Here is a 23,843-nt window from a genome sequence, read left to right as displayed (position 1 = left end):
TGCTCGCATTGCATTTTCCTGCACACGTGGCCACATTTGTTGTAACTTCTGAAAGCTATATGTTTTTTAGTCATGCATTAGTCGACATCGAGGCTACTCTCAGTTATTTAAGATCATCTCACACTTGCAGCTAAATGTCAGCAAAAAGGCACTCTGTTCCACCACAGTTGGAAAACTGCATTAGAGATATATTTGGAACACTGCAAATATTGATTTTCATTTGCAATTCCAATGTCGCTACCAAGTGCCTGAAGGTAGAAGAACAGGATCTTTAATACGAGGGAGAACAGAAATACACTTTAAAAGAACTTTGACAACAGAAAGTTACCATCACAGGTAGCTGTAACTTAAACACAAGTGGTGTGGCCTGTTTGTTGTCTTATCTTTCTTTATGAACTGGACTTCATTAAAATGTTTAAAAATTATTTTAAAACAACTAAAAATGCATTTTTTTTTGCATTCAAAGCGACTCTAAACACGTTTGTAGGCATGCTAGTAAGCATGACTAAGTCAATTTCCTTGAGGTGTTAACACTGTTTTGTCTTCTCCTGTTGTACAAGCTGCAAAATCTTAGGAAAACAAAGATAATATTGTTTGTAGAACGTCTGTGAGAACAGTGTGAAATCATTCCTGCTGGTGGAGTCACAGAGATGAATGTGAAAAAGCCTGTGCACGAGTTCTTGTTCGTCGAGATTCGTAATGAGAAAATTATAATTTTTCATTCCAACCGGAGAGCACACCTGCAGCTCTATTTGCACACATTCACAGAGGAGAAGTGCTAATTTGTGTCAATAGCTCATGAAGTGTTTGTGCGTGCTCTTCACTCTCAGTGGCTCATGATTGAGACCAAATGGAAAATGCACCTCACCTTACTTAACACTGAATTTAGCTGAATGAAGTGAATCTCTGGGTGCACTCAGGCAGTCCGTCTCCCCTCTGTGCTCTCTTTCTCTCCACCGCACAACTGAGAAACAAAACCAAATAAGGTCAACAACAGCTGCAATTACTGACACAGAGAAATTGAAGAAAGGCTATCAAGTGTGTAGTGAAGGACATCGCTGTCCTCAGGGTTAGAGTTTATGATCCCGTTCAGTGAGGAATATACAGCAGCTTCGGTTTAGTGCATTTATTGACGTGCTGAGGAGGACACTTTTCTCATCTGGGCTAAATACTTCCATCAGCATATGTACCTGCTTGCAATATTAACTACTCCACTCTAGTAAATCATATTGGGGAAATAAATGTATATATTTCACACACACTAAAGAATATTTGAACAGCAGATGCTTTCATTTGAGTCTGTCTGTCTGAAGGAAATAAATGGTAAGATTAAATTACCCAAAATGTACACTATAAATATTGTTTTATATCAAACTCACTGATTATCCACATCTAGTATTAAAACATGTCATCAACTTACAATTTCACCCTCAGTGTTAAAACAAAAATAGCAGGTCAGTAAATTAACACCTTCTGTTATTTGTCATTATGAGTCCACATTGAAAACTGCAACGTAATTTAATCTGTACTCGACAATGACGGCTGCACCTGCACAAGTACAATTCACAAAACAGGAGTTCCAGCTGGAGGAGTCGCTGTGTCTGTAAAACTGTATAAGACAAAGGGTTTCAAGCTTGAACTTTAAATTGCAGCTTTAACCTTAAATTACACAGCACCGTACAGTACGCTAATAGCGACGAGTAAAGCAGGTTCACGCTTACATTGTGTAAAATGGTATCCTGACATGTTTTTCCCAATTTTCCACATATGCACATCCCAACACTTCTTCAATTCTTCTTCAAGTCTTATAATGCCTTGTGTCACTTTTGGTTTGGACACACAGAGTTATTCATAGGATATATTACAGGTTTAAGCTGCCAACAGCACAAGCTCAGACCTTCACACATTGCCTCTGTACACAGTCATATTTTCTCCTTTCTGCACTCAGACAATTCTGGTTTCAACCTGTTCAGAAATGCGGTAAATGCAATTCGACTTTTTCTTTTTTGCTGACGATTCCAACAGCTACGTCAATAAAGGTCAAATTCAGGTCTCTTTGTCATTTAGTTTTGATCCCAATGGGACATCCTGGTAAAATAAAGGTAAAAATAAATGAATAAAGCTTTACTCCACTGCAGTGGTTCTCAAACATTCTCAAAAACATGGCCCCCAAGCCTCACACGTTTTTATTAATCATTAACAATGATAGAGGAAGCAACTAATAATAAAGGGAGTGTGCAATAATGGTCAGTACCAGTAAACTCTGTGTTTATTTTCCCTCCATAAACAAACGTCTTTCTCAGTTTCACTCCATATTTCCCCCCTGGTAATCCATGCCCCTCTTACAGTGCCTCTATGGCTCCCAGGTGGGCCCATCCCCCAAATTGAGAACCGTTGCTCAAGATCACTAAATGCACGCACTGATTCATTTTATATCTGCTGTGGGTTACACATTGCCAGTAATGCTGTAAGTGATATCCATGTAATGCACCACAGCTTGCATAACCCGCGACCCAATAAGGCTGCTTGGCTCCTTTTAAAACAGTATTAAACCAAAAGGGAATTTAAATGTTAACCGATCTAAAACTCTTTTAGTAAAGACAGACAGAGATATGCGTTATACAGACTGCGAGGACATTTTGTACCCAAATGTTTGTCAGGACGCTCTCCACTGCCCTGAGATAACATCGCCTGCAGTTTATTTATGTAAAAGAATCAAGATGAGCTTGTTAGAGATTAAATTTCCTCTTCATGTTGTGAAGGTGTGAAAATGGCAACACAAAACAGGCAGGGGTATTTGGAAAAGGGTTTTATTGTCAAAGCTTGTTGCGATTGAAAGGACAGACAAAACCTGCTAAGACTACATAGAAACCAATTCCAGCATTTCTTTTACAAAATTTTGAAAATACAGAAACCACCAAATGTGGCTGAACATAAATGTGGCAGACAGTGTCACATTTTGCTTTTGTGGCAAAATAATTCCCACAGAGTTGATGAAAAAAAAAACATCATAAAAGTGGACAGGAACACTTAGAAACAAGAAGTGTTAAGAAAAGCTTTCACTTGAAGCTCCCACATATTTAACATCAACAGACAGAATAAATAATGTTACGTGGAATAAACAGAAGAACAATTCTTAAGTATTATCACTCCACAATGCTCAAAATACAGATGCACTGTATCAGAAACCGCCCCTGCAGGTGATTCGGCTCATTTACTTGTCAGTAATTTTAAGACACAAATCTGTCTAAAGTGCATCAAAAGGACACAACTTGTGTATTTGTACACCCATTTGATTTCATCCCCAGGAGCTTTTACGCCCTCGATACCTGATTTTTGACAATCCTTGGAAATTTTGCAGAAAACTAAACCCTGACCGATTTGGATTTCCAGGCCACAATGTTATCCCTGATAATGCGGACAACCTTCTGCTGACAGACTGCTCTTCACCCAGTTTCAAAGGAGAAAGAGAGCAAAGCAGGGGTAGATAGACAGGAGCAAGGAGGATTGTCTAGCCCACGCTGACCTTTTACATCCTGAAGACATTGTAGATTTGTGCCAGGCAAGCAGAGGCCTTCTGATTTTATAGAGAGAAGTGAGAGAACTACTATGTACAGGCAATGTTTCTCTATTCTCTTTGGTCAGTCTTTACATTATGTACAAAGAATACTCGGACCATGTTGCTCAGTTGGCACGAGCCATGAGCGTGTCTGCACCGAAGTAGTTAAGCATCGTCTGGACGAGCTCTGGGAGATCGTAATCGTGCTTCCAGCCCCAATCCTTCCTTGCGTTGGAGTCATCAAAGTTCATTGGCCAACTGTCAGCTGGAAAACAAACAAAAGGGTTTGATTTACAGCCGTTATCAAATAAGAGTTTCCTCCCTTAACTACAGACTCTATTTGCTAATAACCTTTTTACCTTCACAATCTTCCTCTTGAAAAGTACAATTCATGAGAAATAAAATGAACTCCTGCTCAGGTTTTTGATGCTACAGCCTAACTTTAAATAGATACTGCTGTGTAACTGACAGTGCTGCTGAGTCACTTTGTTAACTTTGAGTTTTCCCTACACATGCTTGTGTTATACTACATTTTAGCATGTCACAGATAGCAAATGATGTCTTTAAAGCAACAATTAAGGTAAATTCAATGTGCATTGTCCTGTATTTACCAGTTGTAAACAGGTTTTTAAACTCCTGCTTTAACAAATCAAACGATGACTCACCAATGGCCTGTCGTACATGGTCAACCTCATACGTGACCTCCAGCTCTGACATTTGCTTCTGGAGTTCCTGGGCCAGTTCCTCTGGGGTAAAGCTCATGGCGTTGATGTTGTAGGTCCTCATGCTCAGTGTATCAGCTGGCGCCTCCATCACCTCCAGTGTGGCACGCAGGCAGTCGTCAATGTACATCATGGGCAGCCGTGTGTCGGGTTTCAAGTTGCACTCAAACTTGCCAGTTTTGATTGCGTCGTGGAAAATCTGGACGGCATAGTCTGGTCAGAGGCAGAAAAAATATATAATTATGAAGACACAAATTCTGGAACAAACCTTTCCGAGCAACTATAGAAAGAGAAAGAAAGCGCAACAATCTGATACTACAGTAATGAAAAAACAAGCTGATTACAGATTTTTGGAATGCGAGGGGGGGGGGTTGTGGTAGCTGTTCAGACAAGTGAAAACATGGAGATGATGCATCAAGTTATCTGAAGGCCTAAAAATACAAGTCACAGCAGCACTCTGGAATAAGTCAGTTACATAACTAACTTGTGACATGACAGGAACGCTACAGGAATAGATGTCCATTAAAATTGAAACCTTGTATATGGTCTGAGCTTCATCTCTCTCACCTGTTGTGCCACCCCCTGGCATAGAGTCAGCAGAGATGATTCCTGGGTAGCGGAGACAGCGGAAGTCAAGGCCGTAGCGGTGGTGGTAGTACTGCCGAAGAACAGAGAGGAAGCAGTTATTGCCAACATGTTACATTAAAAACAATTTCAGAAATCAGAAAATGTTCAATTGTGCATCCAGAGGAGTGTTTTAGAGTGATAAAAGAAATCTGAGCTCTAACCTCTCCCATCAGCTCAGCGTGGACTTTGGAGACACCATAGATGGTACGAGGTCTCTGCACACAGAGATCTGGCGTAGGGTTGCGGGGAGAAGTGGGACCGAAGGCGCCGATGGTGCTGGGGACAAACAGACGCAAGCCGTGCTCTGCTGCAATGTCCAAGATGTTGTGAAGACCTAAAGAAACAGACAAAGAAACACAACCATGAGGACACGACATATCACCTTTTGTAAGACCAAAGTATCTTTAGAGCCGATACGATGAGAAATGAGCAAGTCATTAAAACTGCTTACCGGTGATGTTAACAGAGCGTGCCAGGGCCACGTTCGCCTCTCCAACAGCACTGAGGAGGGCGCTGTAGTGAACCAGCCATGTGATGCGGTTGTTCACCACAATTTCCCGCAGGTTCTTGTAGTCCAGGATGTCTGAGTAGATGAAGGGGCCTGAGGGTGACAGAGATGATTGAAGATTTTATGAATCAACTGTTGTATAAAGTGCTTATTCAGAATTGATTGTATTTTTTCTTGTTCGTCTGCAGTGACTCTGCTTGTGTTTCAGGGCCAATACCTAGCTTGTAACAGACTTTCTTAAAAGCAATTCCTCATATTAAAAAGGCCTGTTCAATTTAGTTTACAACTCAAAGCTGTTTACTGCTACATTCATTACATCTTTAGACAGCTCATTACAGCACAATTCCCCGTGTGTCACCATATTGATTTTGGAGTAATTTATCAACAGCATTTCAGGAAAACATGACTTCCTCATGAGCGCAAATGAATGAAAGTCAATAAGATTTATTTGCCAACGCTGTTGTACTGTTATTTGACATTAAAGCGAACATTTGTAACACATTAACAACCGTCATTGCCAAATGCCTGAATTTTCTGGGTATGTCATAGCTACACTCCAGGACAAACTGGACCATGTGCTAAGACTGTCTACACACTGAAGAGATGGCACTGTGATGACAGCTAGCTCTTGCTCCTTGAGGCTGAACACACTTTGGACAAAAACATTTGCCAAATGAATGTAACATAATACCCCCACTCCTGCAAGCCTCTCCTGAAAGTAAAAACCAAACACCGTACGAAGTTGTCTCAGTACAGTATATGTATTTACTTACCACTGTGGAAAACATTGCTCGGAGGTTTCCTGATGTCAGACAAGATGACGTTGTTCTTGCCAAACCTCTTCCTGTAAAGCAGGAAGCAAATGTTATACCACTTGAAAAAGCCCCAGACTCCATAAACGATGTGTAATATTGTGCACAGACGCTTTAAAAATCTTACCGTAGGAGTTTGGCGAGCCCCACCCCGAGCTGACCCAGGCCTCCTGCATTACAGGGAGAGAGACAAAAACACTGGGTGTCATCAGAGGGACACTGCATACATTAAAACAGCAGGTAATAATCATCAGTCCCAGTTTCCATGGAGACTTGAGTAAAGGAGAGCAGGCCATAAGAAAGAGGTCAGCGTTTACCACCCACACTTTGTTTTTAACTGTTATTATTGCAAAACTTGTTAGAAATCCTGCTGCTCTTGAATCCCTGCAGAGCACATTCTGTATCAGCTCACAACTTATATTCATAATCCTCATCTCAACTACAGTGCCTGATAAAAGGGACTCTGCTGCGTACCTGTAATGAGCACCTTGGGGTGGTCCGTTTCTGAGAAGGACACAGAGTGGAAGCTGGCGTCAGACGTCACCTGCCGAGGGGAGAAGCTGATGTTGCGCACAGCCACCGTCAGGGGCTGGCAGCCGCACCCCGGGGTGCTGAGTAGGGCCTGCTTGGCCACCTTGCTGAGGGTTCTGATAACAGGCATGCTGATACCTGTGGAGGAAAAAAAATAATGTGTTTACGCTTTTGGGTGACATTTGGGTGGTCAAATTCCACAGACATCAGCAAGATCAAGTGTGACAAGAGGTATTTTTCCTTTTTTTAAGCATGAAAATTCTGCTTATTTTAGGCTGTGACATAGAATATATTTGACTGCCATCATCTGGTGGCCTCTGTTAATAAAATTTTTCGGGGCCAAAGCATGAAGTTCTGTGTCAAGAGATTTGGGCTCCTCTCCAGAACTCAGGCGCCATGAGGCAGACAGAGAGCTCGACGCAAAAACCGGCAACTGCGGGGGAAGCGCTTCAATTCACAACTCTTTCAAATGACGAAAACGAAAAATTGAAAAAAAAAAAAAAAAAAAATAAAATAAAAAAAAATAAAAAAAAAAAAAAAAAAATAAAAAAAAAAAAAAAAAAAAAAAAAAAAAAAAAAAATATAAAAAAAAAAAAAAAAAAAAAAAAAAATATAATATAAAAAAAAAAAAAAAAAAAAAAAAAAAAAAAATAAAAAAAAAAAAAAAAAAAAAAAAAAAAAAAAAAAAAAAAAAAAAAAAAAAAAAAAAAAAAAAAATATAAAAAAAAAAAAAAAAAAAAAAAAAAAAAAAAAAAAAAAAAAAAAAAAAAAAAAAAAAAAAAAAAAAAAAAAAAAAAAAAAAAAAAAAAAAAAAAAAAAAAAAAAAAAAAAAAAAAAAAAAAAAAAAAAAAAAAAAAAAAAAAAAAAAAAAAAAAAAAAAAAAAAAAAAAAAAAAAAAAAAAAAAAAAAAAAAAAAAAAAAAAAAAAAAAAAAAAAAAAAAAAAAAAAAAAAAAAAAAAAAAAAAAAAAAAAAAAAAAAAAAAAAAAAAAAAAAAAAAAAAAAAAAAAAAAAAAAAAAAAAAAAAAAAAAAAAAAAAAAAAAAAAAAAAAAAAAAAAAAAAAAAAAAAAAAAAAAAAAAAAAAAAAAAAAAAAAAAAAAAAAAAAAAAAAAAAAAAAAAAAAAAAAAAAAAAAAAAAAAAAAAAAAAAAAAAAAAAAAAAAAAAAAAAAAAAAAAAAAAAAAAAAAAAAAAAAAAAAAAAAAAAAAAAAAAAAAAAAAAAAAAAAAAAAAAAAAAAAAAAAAAAAAAAAAAAAAAAAAAAAAAAAAAAAAAAAAATAAATAATTTATTGTTGATTTTATTGTGTAATGTTATATTTGTGTTTGTTTAATGTGGCTGTTTTGTTTTTTAAGTGTTTGTTGGTAAATATGATTTTGTTTATTTAATTGGTAGTAAAGTGCTTATATTAGTGTGTGTGTAGTCTTGTGTGTAGTGTAAATCATAGCCATAAATATTAAAATATTATTTTAAGTAGTAATATGGTAAATGTGCACTTTGAGTAAAATAAGAATTTTGTTATTTTCAATTGCTGAGTAAGTGTTGATATTGAGTGTGTGTGTAGTCTTGTGTGTAGTTAAGTACACATCCTAGCCATGAAATTTAATATTATTTTAAGTTTGTGGTATATGCTTGGTAAATATGGTTTGTTTTATTTTCAATTGCTGAGTAAGTGTTGATATTGAGTATTGTTGTGTTATGTGTAGAGTAGTATACATTAGCCATGAAATATTGAGCAATATTATTTTACAGTAGTTCAAATAGGTGAAATGTGCCACTTGGAGGTACAAATATGGACTTTGTTTTATTTTCCAAATTGTCAGTAAAAAGTTGATATTGAGTGTGTGTGTGTTTTGTGTGAGTTAACTTATGAATATTGAGCAATATTTTTTAAGTATCAATATGGTAATGACTTGTAATAAGTTTTTGTTGATTTCTCCAATTGCTACAGTAAAGTGCTTGATATTAGTATGTGTGTAGTGTTAGTTGAAGTCAGATATACCATCCTTAGCCATGAAATATTGAGCAATATTATTTTACAGTAGTCAAATATGGTGAAATGTACTTGGAGGTAAAATAAGACCTTTATTGTTGAATGTCTCCAAATTGCTGCAGTAAAAGTGCTTGATATTGAGTGTGTGTGTAGTTAGATGTGTAGTCAGTAACCATCATAGCCATGAAATATTAGCAGTATTATTTTACAGTAGCTCAAATATGGTAAAGTGTGCCACTTGGAGGTAAAAATAAGGACTTTTATAGTTGAATTTCTCCAAATTGCTACAGTAAAAATGTTGATATTGATGTGTGTGTAGTCTTAGATGTGTAGTCAGTAACCATCTAGCCATGAATATTGAGAATATTATTTTAAGTAGCTCAAATATGGTAAGTGTGCACTTGGAGGTAAAAATAAGGTTTTATAGTTATTTCTCCAATTGCTAAGTAAAATGCTTGATATTGGTTGTGTGTTTTTATTGTGTTTCACAAGAAATATGAGAAATTATTTTACAAAAATCAAAAATAGTAAAATATCACATAGAAAAAAAAAAAAAAAATTAAATTTAAAAAAAAAAAAAAAAAAAAAAAAAAAAAAAAAAATAAAAAAAAGGTAGGTGAAAAAAAAAAAAAAAAAAAAAAAAAAAAAAAAAAAAAAAAAAAAAAAAAAAAAAAAAAAAAAAAAAAAAAAAAAAAAAAAAAAAAAAAAAAAAAAAAAAAAAAAAAAAAAAAAAAAAAAAAAAAAAAAAAAAAAAAAAAAAAAAAAAAAAAAAAAAAAAAAAAAAAAAAAAAAAAAAAAAAAAAAAAAAAAAAAAAAAAAAAAAAAAAAAAAAAAAAAAAAAAAAAAAAAAAAAAAAAAAAAAAAAAAAAAAAAAAAAAAAAAAAAAAAAAAAAAAAAAAAAAAAAAAAAAAAAAAAAAAAAAAAAAAAAAAAAAAAAAAAAAAAAAAATGGCTTTTCTCTTGACCGCTTTCAAATGTATCTGCGGCAAAATGCTGAGACCCCCAACACATCTACAGAACAAAGAAAAACGGTCCGAGATGCAGAGAATACACCAGCAGGGGAAGACACGTAGACTACACTCAAATGCAAATGATAGGCTATTGTCTCCAAAGAGGCGCAAAGGAGCGCCAGAGCGCATAGCAACACCAAACATTTTATCAACTACCTCTTTTTACACTTTTACAAAACTTTAAAATGGGACTTTACTGTGGATAAATAATCCAACATGCATTGCAGTTTTAGAAGCGCGCACGGCTACAGAACACATTAAAACATTAAGTGAGAACACAGAAAGCAGCTGTCAATTGTGTCCTGTATTTTAAAAGAGGATAAGTGGGTTTAATTTAACGAAAAGCGGCCCCGAGTCTGCCCGACATTTCTGAACTTATTCCATCCCTGAGCCGCCTCCACTTTTTGCGCAACGCGTCATTTTAAAAGGTGAACTTACCGAGGGAGCTGCGAGCTTCCAAAAAAGGAAGGAAGAAAGTAACTTGAGTATTTATACTGCCCTGCCTTCAACGAGAGCCAATCAGAGAGAGAGGGCGTACAGTAGCAGACGAAAACAGTGCCAAGATCAGGTCCACAATCACCGGGACAGGATTTGGAAATATTTTTGGAACGTTTTAGGAATAAGGGACCTTTCATCTCTAACACCTTATTGGGAGGAAATCTCATGTGGAGACTATATCATATAATACAAGACCTTTATGATTAGTATTATGGTTATTGGGCAGATCATATATAGTAGCAACAGTAAAAGTTAATGTTGTAGATCATTTTGCGCAAAAAAAGCCGCTCCTGGCTCCTTTCCTGACCCTTTTTGCCACCCTGACATGTGCTGCTCACTGTTGTGCCAACATCATCATGTAAGCCAGTTGTGTAACAGGGTGGGTGCTCAGAGCAGTCCCTCCTTTTGGACCTGAAGCGGCGCGCCACGTTGGGTCTAGGTAATGTCTGTAGTTAATGATAGAAGGCTGCTGAGCCCCATTTAGTGTGGATGCTGTCCACGTGGACTAAAGTGATGGAGAACAGTCTGAGGAACAACCAGCATATTATTTTAGATAGGCCTATACACTGTTTTTTTTTTTTTTTTAAAGAATGGGGGTCTCTGAGAAGCCAGACAAATGAAACCAGGCCAGTGCGCATGAGTGAAGCTGTCATGGCACACTGCCTGAGCTCAACCCGTCACTGTTAGCTGGCAACCTGATGTCTGATATAATTAAGGACTGTTTGGTTGCTTGGGCCAACAAAAAAAATAATAGGAGGTCTCAATTGGCTAGACAGGCAGCTCCACATGATCACACAAACTGTGAAATATTAGTTAAACATATATATATAAAACTCTTTCTAAAATGAATAAAAGAAGCACATGGTCGAAGCAGGCAAATGAAATAAACCAACAGCATTACACATATTGATAAATCAAATTAAAACATTCATTTTAAAACACATTTAGTCTCTCCACATGGGCGGACAAATGCAGGAAGCAGTGGACTCACCGGTTAATGTACAGGATATAAGCAGCGAACTCCTGCCTGACTCGCTTTATGAGAATGAGACGCTGCTTCCTCTCTGAGCTGATCCTGTAGGCTACAGTGCTCCGGCGCGATGTCTGTGTTATCTCGGTCCAGTGTTGCATCAGCTGCGTCTTCATGCTATATATCAGCGGCCATCTGGTTTGAGAGGAAGCCGGCTTTCTCTCGCATTGGTCGAGCCTCGGAGGTGCGGTCCTCCCTCGCAGACCACTCCCACAGCGCTTCGCCGACACCCAGCGCCCCCGCCGCCAAATCCCGTTAATGCGGTCCATTCACTGCCGGTCCAGCTCCGAGGGCCACGAGTACGGATTGGCTCCGAAAAAAATGATTCCTTATTCCTGCGATTGATACTGCGTGTGGAGTGATGGAACTTTATGGTTTATGTAGCAGAACAAGGGGATCATCTAACTGCAATATGGCTGACTATATTAGATTCATCTGCCAATTCAATTTTCGGTTATGATCATATGTTAGAATTAAATGTAAGAAAATAGCAAAGAAGTGCACATCACAATTTACCAAAGCCCAGATTTACTTTTATTTTAGATTTTAAATTGCATGTTTGGTTAAAGTAACCGTCTAAACCTGAAATACACTTAAATATATAGTTTATTATCATCTATATTACTAGTTTCCTTAACATACAGTATTGTCCTTTTCCACTTAACTAACTTTAAGGTTGGAAAAAATCATCTTGTTCCAAACTGTGCATCTTAAAGCTGTAAGATGTTTACACGTCAAACCTATGACTCCATGTTTTTCTGGCTGATCCATTTCATCATATAGAAATATTTTATTCTCATCTTAAGCATCCTTGTATACATGCTCCCACTAAAGCCTGACATACTTGTTGTCTCTGGAAACTTTGGGATTTTGAATTCAAAACAAAGTTTTTCTGGGTTTGAACATTTGGCCAATGTAACAACATTGTCAACAAGTGGGGCCAATTGACCTCATGAGTCTATACAAATACTGTGACAAGTCAATGAGTAATTTTAACGTGGATGGACTATACATAAAGCAAAACAAAGGATAAACCTGATGTGTCCTTGTAATCAAACACTTTTAAAGATGAGCAAATTATATTGTTTTAAAGGGCACTTAAAACCAAATCGTTGCAGGTTTTTGTGACCTGGCAGGGATTGGTGAAACTCTACAGCATTTGATTTGAATGTAACAGAATTCATTCATGTTTATCTAGAGAAGATGTGAATATGCACGCACCCTCTGTTTGACTTTGAGGTCTGTTTGCGGTAGATAGGGAGGGCCAAAGAGGGTGATGATGACGATATCTCTGAGGGGAGCGAGCAAAAGGGTGGACATAAAGATTGGTGCTGAAACGTGAGTGGTGGACGGGTGCACACCCCCATGCCTGTCATTATTTGCTTAAAAACAAGTTCATCTGTAAACTGACACACAAAACCTGGTTATCGTAAAAATTAGATTGCATCCATTTTAAAAAATCAGACATATTGTGCCTTATGTGGATGAACTTATATAACCCAAGTCCCCCCACACCTTCTTTCCCAGGGAACATGAGAGGAAAATGTAATCTGATAACTGTGTAAAACAGTTTTAGATTAAATCTTTCTTTCAGTGTTAGTGTAGTTGTGTAAGCCCAGCTGAGAACATAAGCACCACTGACAAAAACTGTTCAGCGAACTGCGCCAACCAGTTTTTTCCACTGGAAGTCAGTCTGGAAATCAGAGTAGTGACATAGGCAAGGCCACATTAATATGGAAAGGAGAGTGATGGCTGGACGATAGCACTGTAAACACTGGCTGCCATCACATGCCTCCATGAAGCAGCTGAGTCCTGGCTATTTATTCCCAGGTCACCTCATCAGATGATCCTTTCGTCACAGGGATGGCAACATTTGTGAGGTGGCTGGGTTGCTGTTAACTAATCCTTGGACGAGCCATATGGGGACAGGGTATGTGGAAACGTGACCATGGCCCCCAATAGGTATTTTGTTTGTATAAACCACCAATCCCGATATCTTTAAAGTCAGAATAAATGATTTTGTTGGCCACTTGAGGCCAGATGAATGACAACGTTGACATATATAACCACATAAGGTTGCTATGATGAACGTTTTAGCATGGCTGATTGGCTGCTAAAGAAAGTTGGAGGCTGTAAAACCAAAACAATGAGCTGAAAGACACTAAAACGAGCTGAGGGGATAATTCTCTGTGGGTTCAACACTACCAGCTACACCTTTCAGAGTTATCTGATTCATTTTATATATAAAAATATAAATTAGTGCAGCTTTAAAGTTTAGTAATATACTAGTATGAAATGTTAAGACTGGGGAAAAAACCTGGTTACACAAATAGAGAATGAATAATTACAAAATCAAACATCCTTTGTGCTATAATGTTTAATGGCATGAAAACTTAAAAAAACATTCAATCTTCTGAACAATAATATAATTTTACAGACATCTGATCAGCAGTGATAAAAGAGCTGAAATGTTTATTTTGAATTCGGATTTTGCAGTAAGGCATTGCACAAAACTGACGAGTACAACATACAAAAGCAGTATTTGTCCACAGTGCTGATAATCTTTTAGAGTTTTGTTGACTTTGACAAAGCAACCATCATTTAAGGATACTATTATTTATAATGCAAGCATAGGACATTCGCACACCATTACCTCGATTGAACTAATTGTTCCATTCATGCACACACAAAGCAACGGCAGGTAAGGTGTCTTTTTTTGGCAAAAGAAAAATATGTATATAGTGCAGCTATAAGCAACTTTCCTTTTATAAAAGCACTTTAATGTAGTAGCTGGAATTCAGTTTAGTGTGATCATTACATAATTCTTGAAGCAAAATAGAGTAAATGTATGAAGATGACAAGAGAAAGCAGAGAAAATGCCTTTTCTTACTGGCAAAACAAACAAAACTTGGTCCAGGATGAACACTGGATATAATTTTAACCCCAAAACTGCCAGTTTGTATTTAACGTGCAGCATTAAGCTCTCTTATTATAGTGTTATAGTGTAATATTGTGCCAATGGAAGCTGCCGTCAACCATGGACAGCATTGAAAGATGAGCAAAGAGAATTTAGGTGAAGTTGTTTTAACGTGTTGAGCAGCCTCTTTAAGGAGGTTTAAAAGAAGAAGAACATTTTTTGTGGTTTTGGTCTTAATATGACGAGTCCTGGGTCAGTGAGAATGCTCCTATGAGACACTGCCTGTGTCATCTGAAGTAAGTCTAATAGTCTGAGTTTACAGTAGCTGATTAATGGCATGTTTTCATGTTTAATAGTAAGACATTTATTGACTAATATGGCAACAGCTGGTGAGTACTTACAACAAAAATGATGCTGATTACAAGAATTACAGGAGTACGTTTCTGATATTGTGTATGCCTTTCATACAAAGTGCATTAGTTCTGGATCTTAAACTTAAACAGCAGATATGCATTTTGTTCAATAAAAGTTCTTGAACACAACAAATATAACTTTAACTACCAAAATATAATTTGGTCTTTAAAGCAATAATCTCACATTAATATAATATGTTCAGTTTTTAAGCAGACAAAACTCTTCGTGTTTAACTCTGTAAAGTCTTTATAATAATCATACGACCGACATGACCCCCATTACTGTGGCAACAAGACCCTCTGTACCACCATTATTCTACATCATACGCTCAAACATAACTGACTACTTTACTATTATACTTAATAAGTTTGATTAAAGTTAATTAAAGATAGTGACAAAAACACAACCAAATCATGCGCATTAACATTTTAACATTGGAGTTAAAGAAGTCTTTCTCAATACCTCTGGCAATGCTACTTACTGGAATGTCAAGTACTGATCTCATAAACATTCAACAATCTGGATATTTTGGTCAGGTTTTCTATTAAATAAGCCTCCCCTCTCATTGTACAGTACAGTAGGTGCTGACCCTACCTACGCTTATTATATCATCTCAACGTGCAGCCAAGTCACATGCTGCCTTATAGCACCCTATATGTTTCCATAGTTACTCCGCAGTGCTTCAGTGGCATATACATTCAGCAGGATGTTTGGTGCAAATGTGTACCCTGTAAGTAAAGGAACATCCGAAGGACCAGTATTCCCTCCTGAACGAGATTAATGCCCAGAAAGTCAGAGAAATCTATTAACACGCATTGGGAGGAAATGGACTCGCTCAGTGAAGTTTTAGATATCTGTGTATGTAAATGGGAGTCAGCGAGTGTGAGACGCGGGGGTTCGACAAGGCTAAGCAACTGTGAAATCAAGCTGACAAGCCGAAGCATAATTTAAGTAACGGAACAGGATTTTCTGTACACACAGGTCTGCGTGCACATTAATATTAAGATGCAATGGGATGCAATTAACAATTATTGTCAGTATTATTAAATCTGTTGATTATTTTTCTTGATAAATCAGTTCAGCAAATGAAAAAAAATAAAAAAAATAAAATATCCCATTAAAATGTCTCAAGCTGACATTTTCAAATTTACAATGATTTATGACAAAGAAAAGCAGCAAATTCTCACATTCTAGAATCTGGAAACAGCGCATGTCTGGCATTTTTGCTTGTAAAAATAATTGAAATGCTTAATCGATTATCTAAATACTGCCAAAACATTTTGACTGTCTGCGAATTTATTAATCAATTAATCATGTCAGCTCTACATTAGAGGACTATGAGATGATGAGTGTTTGGCTTATATTAGCAGCACTCTGAGAAATAGTACTCTGAATCCGGCTTAGTTTGAATGTGAAATGTAAAATGAGATACAATTTTATGTTTCTCTCTGTATGTAAGTGTCAGGGCACTCGTTCAGTCCTTTCTGATATGTAAACTGTGCATGAATGCAAAATTGAAGAAAGGTTGATTTTGAAGTTCATTTCTGCTATGGGAATTTCCATTGCATCTTTCTGTGCAGGACACCAGAATGTAACAACAATCATGTACTAAATCCAAAATTATAATTGTTTGGATATTCTCAAACATCTGAAAAACATTTAAACCTAACCTAAGCCTAAAACAGGGCTGACAATGATCATATTTTCACATTTTCTACCTATTTCTTCCATCTCGCTTCCCTTTGCAGCGCTCTCTCTCTCTCGCTCGCTCTCTATCACTCTCTCTCGCTCTCTATCACTCTCTCTCACTCTCTCTCACTCTCTCTCACACACTATGGTGTCTGCAGCAGAGGATCTTCAGTTTCCAGCTGGGCCAGCTGTCTGCGCAGGCTGTTTACTTTGTTCTGAAGCTCCTTGTTGTATTCAATTATGTGTACCATTTCCTCGTAGGCTTCGTCCAAACACCTCGAGGAGCGGTTCCAGCGAAGGAACACTCCTGTAATTGAAAAAGGGGTGAAGAACAGTAAGTAATCTGTGGAGATCAAAACCTATTACAAGGAAGTGGTTTCTCTTATTCTCTAACTCTAAATTAGAGTCTACAACCCTGCAAGAGTCTCTGTGTTGCTTAGCCACAGCAGTGCTTTGATCATAATGATCATAATCATTTGTTTACCATGTTTACCATCATATGTGTGTGTGTGTGTGTGTGTGTGTGTCAAAAGATCTCCAAAGTCAGTAGGATTCATCATCTTGGAACCATGCCCATCTGCACCAAATGTGCTATTCAACAGGCTGGCTAAAAAACCGCAACCAGGATATCTATCTTTTTTATAATACACAAAGGGTTGTTAAAGAATATGAAACTGTAAATAAAACAAACTTTGTTATTGTTGACTGTCCAATTTATGCAAAAATGCAAGAATAAATCAGAAGACATGGGATAAACTGGATCAACATAAATAGTTTTATGTAGAAACATTGAGATTAATAGATACACATAAGGGTTACTGAGGTTTCACAATCAGATCTGACTAGTTTTAAAAAGAACTGCAAAACCTTCCTCTTCTGCACTTTCTCTATGATGGTGGGTGGGGGACTTTGACAGAGCAGCTGAGGCACTGATACACTGGAAAATGTGACCACAGAGATGTGTTGCATGACTGGAATGTACAACACAATAAGGAGGTGACTCGTCCATCATAATGACAGTAAGAAAGGCATAACTCACTAGTCAATAGGAAAACGCCTTCAAACTCACAGAAGTAATAAACCTAGAAAAAAAAACGTGTGCCTCTAAAGTAGCTGGAGGATTACAGTGTTCTAGCTTAGTAGGAGCAAATTCCTTTCCTGGATGGCACATAAATATTATAAAAATACATTACTGAAAGGATTTAAGCATCTTTGTCTCTGGATTACACAGTAAATACTAGGCAATAGAAAACAGAGCTATGAGTCTTTACGACACTGCTCTGCATTTTTACTAAAAAAAACTCAACTCCAAATCTAAACAAATGCAAACACAGCAACTCGTGTCACACATTTGTAGTCGTATTTATCTCCTATATTCCCTTTGAAGTCATCTGCCTAGTTGAAGCAAGTGTGCCCTCAGAAATGTACAGATATGCACTTCTATGGGGTCTTTTAAGTTGGCCCAGGAGTGCTTGTAATTTTCTATGAAGGGGTTGTGAAAGCAGGTTCTTTGTTGCATTTCACATACTTCAGTAGTTCTCATACATACAGTAGCAGTTCAAAATGAGGGTGTGGCTTTTTAGACTTTAGGCAGGAAAATAGGGCCTCTCACACAGGATCGCCTGAACCTGATGACCCCACCCCTAGGCTTTTCTTTATGAATGAGCTGATGCAACATCTAGCACGTTCAAGCATAGATTCCACTGGAACGTTTTTGGTGTCACTGAGCCCAAAATTATAGAAATATTAACTCAGTTCTTCTTAAACGACAAAACTGACTATCTCTGCTTAGAAAAGGCAGCGGCTGATACAATCTCAGTCTCACCCTGTAGCTGAGAGGCTGCTGAGAAAAAAGAAAAGCAGTATGCTCTTTCTCGCTCACTTCACCCACACAAATTCTCTTAAGCATTATGGAACCATCAATGTATCGCTGCTCAATTAGTTTTCCACCATTTGGTCCTTTGAAATGTAACATAGTTCATTTCAAAGGAACAGGATGGAAGAATTAAAAGAATGAAAGCGTGCCACAGGACTAAGAATAGTGTGCATGTGACTGCAAACTGATAACTAATAGTAAACCGTCACTGGCTCAGGTGTCAGGGAGGAGGATACGTTCTGTGCAACCTATAATAAGACAAACATGTAAGGCAAACACATCATTTGAGATGCCCGGGAAGCAATGTGAAAAATGCTGATAATGTGAAAGGTGCTGAAAGCCAAATGAGGGGGAAAAAAAGCTAAATGGCGACATACAGAGTTTGGCCTCTTTATGGTTCATAAGGAAGACATTCACTACTTAGATATGCATATATATATATATATATATATACACACATATGCTCACTGTTTTATTATATCTTGTTATATTTGTACTTTAAATATCAGTTAAAATACATCTATTAATAATGATATTATTACAATAAAAAGTATTTAGATTGTTTATTATTTACTGAACTATGTTACAAAGCCATTTATGTATGTGAATGTATATGGGGGCCAAATATTTAAATCACATAATTTACTAGTGGCTCACAGGGTCTCTCAGTTTATCAGTAGTGCAAATGGTGGAATCAATGGCGCCCCCTTCTGGTTACATTTCAAAGGGGCTGAGCAAAAAAATCATAGATCACGAATGACTAATGCTATGGTAGCATACCTGTGGCTATGACAACATATTTCCCACATATTGCTAACATCTCCTTTAGGTTTGTGATAAACCAGACTTGGTTTCAGTACAACCCACAACATCATGTACACAGCAGGCAGTGCTATTGGTTGATGCACACAGAAGTAGGCTTTCTGTATCAAACGAGAATATCAGGATTGCTATCAGTGGTGTAGCCTACTCCCAGTCTGCTTTGGCGTATATTCACCATTTAAACTAGTCAAATGTGCAGTATTGTGTATGTACACAAGTATTTTGAAAGGATAGAATGATTAACACATTCCTCAAATGGATAGTTTCCATGCAAAAGTGACAAAATATTAAAGTTTTGCGCCCTGGAAATTTAATTTAGACAATGTACATCTTAGTGTGACACTGAGCAGTTGAACAGTTTTATGGTAAGCAGAGTAACTCTAAGGCTCTTCCATCAACTGTTCAAACAAAGGCATATTAGTTTATCTCAAACCTGCTTTAGTGTGTTTACACAGACCCACTGTTGCTGCTTTAATTAATTATATTTAACGTTGAGACAGTTGTTTCTTGCAGTGTGTTACAACTGTAAAATGACTATTGCCTTCTCTTAAATAGAATGACCTTCTAGGCTCTCTATATATAATTATAGTTACCAACTGATTGTGTCTTACCTTCCCACAGCAGCAGACTCTGGGGGGCCACGGAGGGCCAGATCACGAGACTGTTGGCCTCATAGAGCGGGTTGGTCAGACGCTCCAATTCTTGGGGCCGATTCACCCATGACCACAGGGATACAGTCTTCTCAGGCAGAGAGAGTCTAGTTCTGTGGAACAGAAGTTGCCTATAGCTTAAGAATGTGAAGGAAAGTCAAATTGTTTGCACAATGCTAAATGCACCAATGTTAAACAAAATCATTAATCAGATGGCTAACATAAGCTGGTAGGCCAACCTCCACAAACTTACCTCTCAGCTGTACTGTTGCCCAAGAAGGTGCCGAACTGAGAAGCATAGGCATGTTCAAAGAGCAGAACCAGGAAGCTCTCGCTGAATTCAAAGGAGCACGGAAACTGGCGAAGGATCTGCCACACACAGTCCAAGAAGAGTAGGAAGACAGGAGACTCTTGGCGAGGCTTGCTGTTGGAGTAGGCCGACTGGGCGCAGCGTTGCTGGAACGGGTGACCCGCCTGGGATAGAAGATCACAGATGTGAGAGGGGTCATGAGGAGAAATGCAAAGAATACATCCATTATGACACTAAAATGCTTGCTGGACAGAATTAGTATTCCTTTATGGAAAAGTTTATGAACTTCAGATTATGTGAGGTGATATATGTCTCTTTAACGTAATTTGTGCTTTAAATTTAAATACCAAACTATAATTAAAAACAAAATGCGAAGCTTTTAAAACAAGATCATTCTCAGTTATTTATTTGATCAATAAGGTGAAAAAGATCTGGTCTGTGCTTGAAAAGTCAGGTAAGCTCACCTGGAGCCACTCCCGCTCCACCAGACCCTGGAAGCCTCTAATGGTCCTGCAGGCTGGATCAAGGATGATCTGAGCCAAGGATGTGACCTGCAGGGTGGAATCTGTCCCCTCTGTACCGTGAACCAGCACTGACGCTCCCTCCCTGACATGAACACACATGATTACAGTTTGTTACAGAGTGTCACATACTTCTCTACTGTCTGATTTAATACAGAAAACTATGATTTTATCAACTCAGTGTGTACAGAGCAGATGAAAGGTGAAGGTATTGCCTATATTGTACAGCTTAGTATTTACTGGTCCAGGATTATTCTAACAAGCAAACTTCGTTCCCTGACCTGTCGATACACTGGGCAGCCAGGCAGGCAGTGGTGAGGATCTCTTTGACATGAGTCTGCCAGCTGGAAGCCTCTAGTTTGCTTAACCAGCGGTCCATACTGTGTGACTGGTCGTTACACGCCTCTACCAGCTTTATCAGGCTCTCCTGGAGGACATTGGACCTGGAAATGACAACATCAAAAGAAATGTCTGAATATATCATATATATTGTATATACATTTCCACAATACGATTACACATTGAAAAACAAATTTTTGACGCATGGTATCAGTATCACTTTCTAACCAAAGAGATTTAACACTATTCATGTTAAGAAAAAGAACATAAGAAAAACACAGTGCTCGTACCTTTCGAGTGCCTTGTGGATCCTCCTCCACTGGGGGTAGTTAGCCTCAGACTCAAATCCTCCACCTCGAGCTTTGGCCTGCTGTGCAACATTGATAGTGCGTGTGTCAATGATGTAGCCCCGTTTGCCTGGCCGCAGGGTGGCATTGATCAGCTTCTCGTCTTCCTTACACCGGCGCCCGTTGGTGCCTGTCAGAGGCTGCCCTGATCGCATCATCACCTGAAAGTGGATGGTGTTTTATTATGATACAATCGACCATTAGACGGACAAGTTTAAATACACAAAGAACATTTTGAAACGGAATCATATGAACTCCATTTCCCAGGTGCTTACCATGCCATTCTTCTTGTGGTAGTAACTAAGTACTGGAAAACGGCCACTGTGGCGGAAGGTCGCTGCTTTCCTCAGTGTGTCATCGTCAATATCTTTGGGCACTGCCACTAGAGGGGGGTACGATGGACACACACTGAAGTCCTTGTTGACGTCACTCAGTCTCCACTCGTCTGTCTGATAAAAGGAATGGGAACAGGTTAAAAGAGGGGTGTTCAGCAGACGGCTGAGCGAATGTCAGGTGTGAATGTTTTTGTCACTGATCATGTTCATACCATGGACTCCAAATCTTTAAAGGCATCCTCCGGAAGAAATGAATTCCAGCCATCTTCTATGACTTCAAACATGGGTCGGTAGAAGAAAGGGTACATCAAGGAGACTGAATCAAGCGTAGACAGAGCCTAGAGAGGAATAAAGTATATGTGTTGGTTAATCAAATTGTAGAATTGTATTGTACAGTGAAAATATGGCAACTTGTAACATTGAAAACTTTTGCAGTGAAATTAATCTTCTTTTTTTTGTTAACTACCTCAATAGAGCTGGCAATGTTAAGACACTCCTCCATGCCAGGGATGTCGAGCTGGATCACTCTCAGGTCTTTGCATTTGACTATAATGGTTCCCAGAGACCCCACGAATCTGAAAGAGAAGTTAACGATTTTATTCAACTTGTACAGCACAGCAGGCACAATTACTGTCATGGGAAAGACACAAATGCTCAATGCTGGCAAGGTTGTTTCGCAGCGAGAATAGCCCTGAGAAAACTCATTTGACTAGAGGCACAGGCCTCAGAGCTAGAGTGGGTCCCCAGGTCCCCAGTGGGTCCCCAGGTGAGAATAGATATTTCCACAGTAAATCAGTAAAGTCTACTTTATCTTATGACAGCTTCAATATCAAGTGGACTTGCTTGTAGCAAACTCACTAATGTGTTTTTATAGATTTGAACACCTGTGGTGTAAACAGTCCCATTTATGTGTTCTAATGTTCCAAAGTGTAATGCAGACCATGCTCACTGCATACACGAAGGTAAACAATTGGTAATCTGCCCATGTATCTCCTATTAGGCTGCAGAGTAGGGGACAACATGGCTACAATTCCTCCTTACAGGTTTTATTTTTGAATTTATTCTTTCTTCCTTTCCAATGGTCTGCATGGAAAATGCAACAGAAAGTGCTGATTAAGAAATAAGGATACCAGGATAGAGCATTCACGTGCAATCATTAGTTTGTTTGTTTGCTTGCGATGTGTTTACGGCCCACATTTAATCCTCTATGCTGCTTTACTGCTCCGCACCTTTCTCAACAACACAAAATACGTTCTCAACCTGTGGGAAAAACTGTAGTGATAGCACACAGTGACAGCACACAGTCAGACTTGAACTTCCTGCCACAACCGTCAAAAAAAAAAAATGCCAGTGAAAACCAACAAATCTGGGGCATGCAATGTGAAATGTAACCACAGTCAAACACAAAACTTTATTTTCACTCCATTTTCTCCATTGTTACTCAAAATGATTTCATGAAATTCATAAATACATGTCCCGCTGATCTTTCTAGTTTCATGAAGAAGTGCAACGAGGCAAAAATGCATTGCTCAATGTCCTCTCCTCTTTTTCATGTGTCAGTCTTTTTAAACCGCAACTAATGAAGCAACAATTTGACACTGACATTACCAGCGAATCGATTCAGTAAAAAGGTTTAAAATCCCCACAATAGTAAAGAAAAAATAAGAAGCTCAATACCTCTTTTCTATAGAGTCAATGTTTGAGTGAAGCAGCCACAGCTCCTCTGTATTGTCCTGTCTGGAGGAGAGAATCAGGTGATGGCCAGTCAAACACAGGGTCCCCTCCACAGTGGGCATGAAAGGCCGATGCAGGACAACCCCATCCACCCTGGGTGTCTTTATCAATTCTGCAAACTCCATTATCAGACCTGCAGAAGACACACAGAAAGGATGTGGGTGTGGGGCTTTTCAGTGCATATGGACACGATGACTTACTGGTTAGCTAACTAAAGCCCTGCTGAGCTGCTTTTAAAAGAAACATATCGTATAAGTCGATGTCAATAAACATTGAGCTGGTAAATACTGAAACAATCTGTCAGCTGGTTAAAGCTAGCTTGATTCAGGAAATGAAGTGGCTAACGTTAGCAAGCTAATCGTGACAGGTCGTAGAGCTCGTCCGTCATGTTTATATTTGAGGCAACATATTAATATTATACACACTGTAAATGTACACAACAGAAACCCACGTTTTTAAGTGATGCTAAAATGATTTATCGTACAATTACCTGGTTGGCTTTTCTTTTAATTTGTTGTTTGACGAGACCGGTACGTCCGCAAAAACACGCCGGCTGGATACAACGGACTTGCGAAATAGAAAAAAACTTCATAAAAAAGGGGAAC

The 23,843-nt window shown here is 37.9% G+C and overlaps 2 protein-coding genes across 3 annotated transcripts; both read right to left on the bottom strand.

Moving 5' to 3' along the window:
• Window positions 1-2,794: 2,794 nt before the first annotated feature.
• On the bottom strand, window positions 2,795-11,414 carry tdh (L-threonine dehydrogenase). 2 transcript variants are annotated; one of them, XM_051408924.1, is made up of 9 exons: window positions 11,246-11,414; window positions 6,703-6,897; window positions 6,356-6,398; window positions 6,190-6,260; window positions 5,360-5,509; window positions 5,070-5,242; window positions 4,849-4,939; window positions 4,225-4,494; window positions 2,795-3,824 (listed from the first exon to the last, which is right to left on the bottom strand). In XM_051408924.1, exons 2-9 carry the CDS (start codon window positions 6,887-6,889, stop codon window positions 3,685-3,687), a joined length of 1,125 nt encoding a protein of 374 aa, XP_051264884.1. In that variant the 5' UTR covers window positions 6,890-6,897; window positions 11,246-11,414; the 3' UTR covers window positions 2,795-3,684. The 2 variants fall into 2 exon arrangements, with proteins under 2 accessions (XP_051264884.1, XP_051264885.1); XM_051408925.1 differs by lacking the exon at window positions 11,246-11,414 and adding an exon at window positions 10,195-10,277.
• A 2,231-nt stretch (window positions 11,415-13,645) lies between these two features.
• Window positions 13,646-23,843, bottom strand: mtmr9 (myotubularin related protein 9). Its single transcript, XM_051408910.1, has 11 exons — window positions 23,729-23,843; window positions 23,182-23,371; window positions 21,971-22,079; window positions 21,717-21,842; window positions 21,445-21,618; window positions 21,113-21,330; window positions 20,765-20,926; window positions 20,427-20,568; window positions 19,906-20,126; window positions 19,614-19,765; window positions 13,646-16,611 (listed from the first exon to the last, which is right to left on the bottom strand). The coding sequence occupies exons 2-11, from the start codon at window positions 23,361-23,363 to the stop codon at window positions 16,448-16,450; spliced, it is 1,650 nt and encodes a 549-aa protein (XP_051264870.1). The 5' UTR covers window positions 23,364-23,371; window positions 23,729-23,843; the 3' UTR covers window positions 13,646-16,447.

The sequence above is a fragment of the Dicentrarchus labrax genome, unplaced genomic scaffold (genome assembly GCF_905237075.1).
Source record: "Dicentrarchus labrax unplaced genomic scaffold, dlabrax2021, whole genome shotgun sequence".
Lineage (NCBI taxonomy): Eukaryota > Metazoa > Chordata > Actinopteri > Moronidae > Dicentrarchus > Dicentrarchus labrax.
The sequence above is the reverse complement of the archived record's forward strand: the minus strand, read 5'-3'. Positions and strand labels throughout refer to the sequence as shown.

Bases quoted from the DNA above. Each gene is read 5' to 3' on its own strand.
- mtmr9 (XM_051408910.1), bottom strand. From the start codon at position 23,363: ATGGAGTTTGCAGAATTGATAAAGACACCCAGGGTGGATGGGGTTGTC. The intron at 21,843-21,970 runs GTAGTTAACAAA...ATTCCTCTCTAG, and splicing joins ACATTGCCAGCTCTATTGAG to GCTCTGTCTACGCTTGATTC. The intron at 20,927-21,112 runs GTACGAGCACTG...TGTCATTTCCAG, and splicing joins ATCCACAAGGCACTCGAAAG to GTCCAATGTCCTCCAGGAGA.
- tdh (XM_051408924.1), bottom strand. From the start codon at position 6,889: ATGCCTGTTATCAGAACCCTCAGCAAGGTGGCCAAGCAGGCCCTACTC. The intron at 6,399-6,702 runs GTACGCAGCAGA...CCTGTAATGCAG, and splicing joins CCCCAAGGTGCTCATTACAG to GAGGCCTGGGTCAGCTCGGG. The intron at 6,261-6,355 runs GTAAGATTTTTA...CCTGCTTTACAG, and splicing joins GGGCTCGCCAAACTCCTACG to GAAGAGGTTTGGCAAGAACA.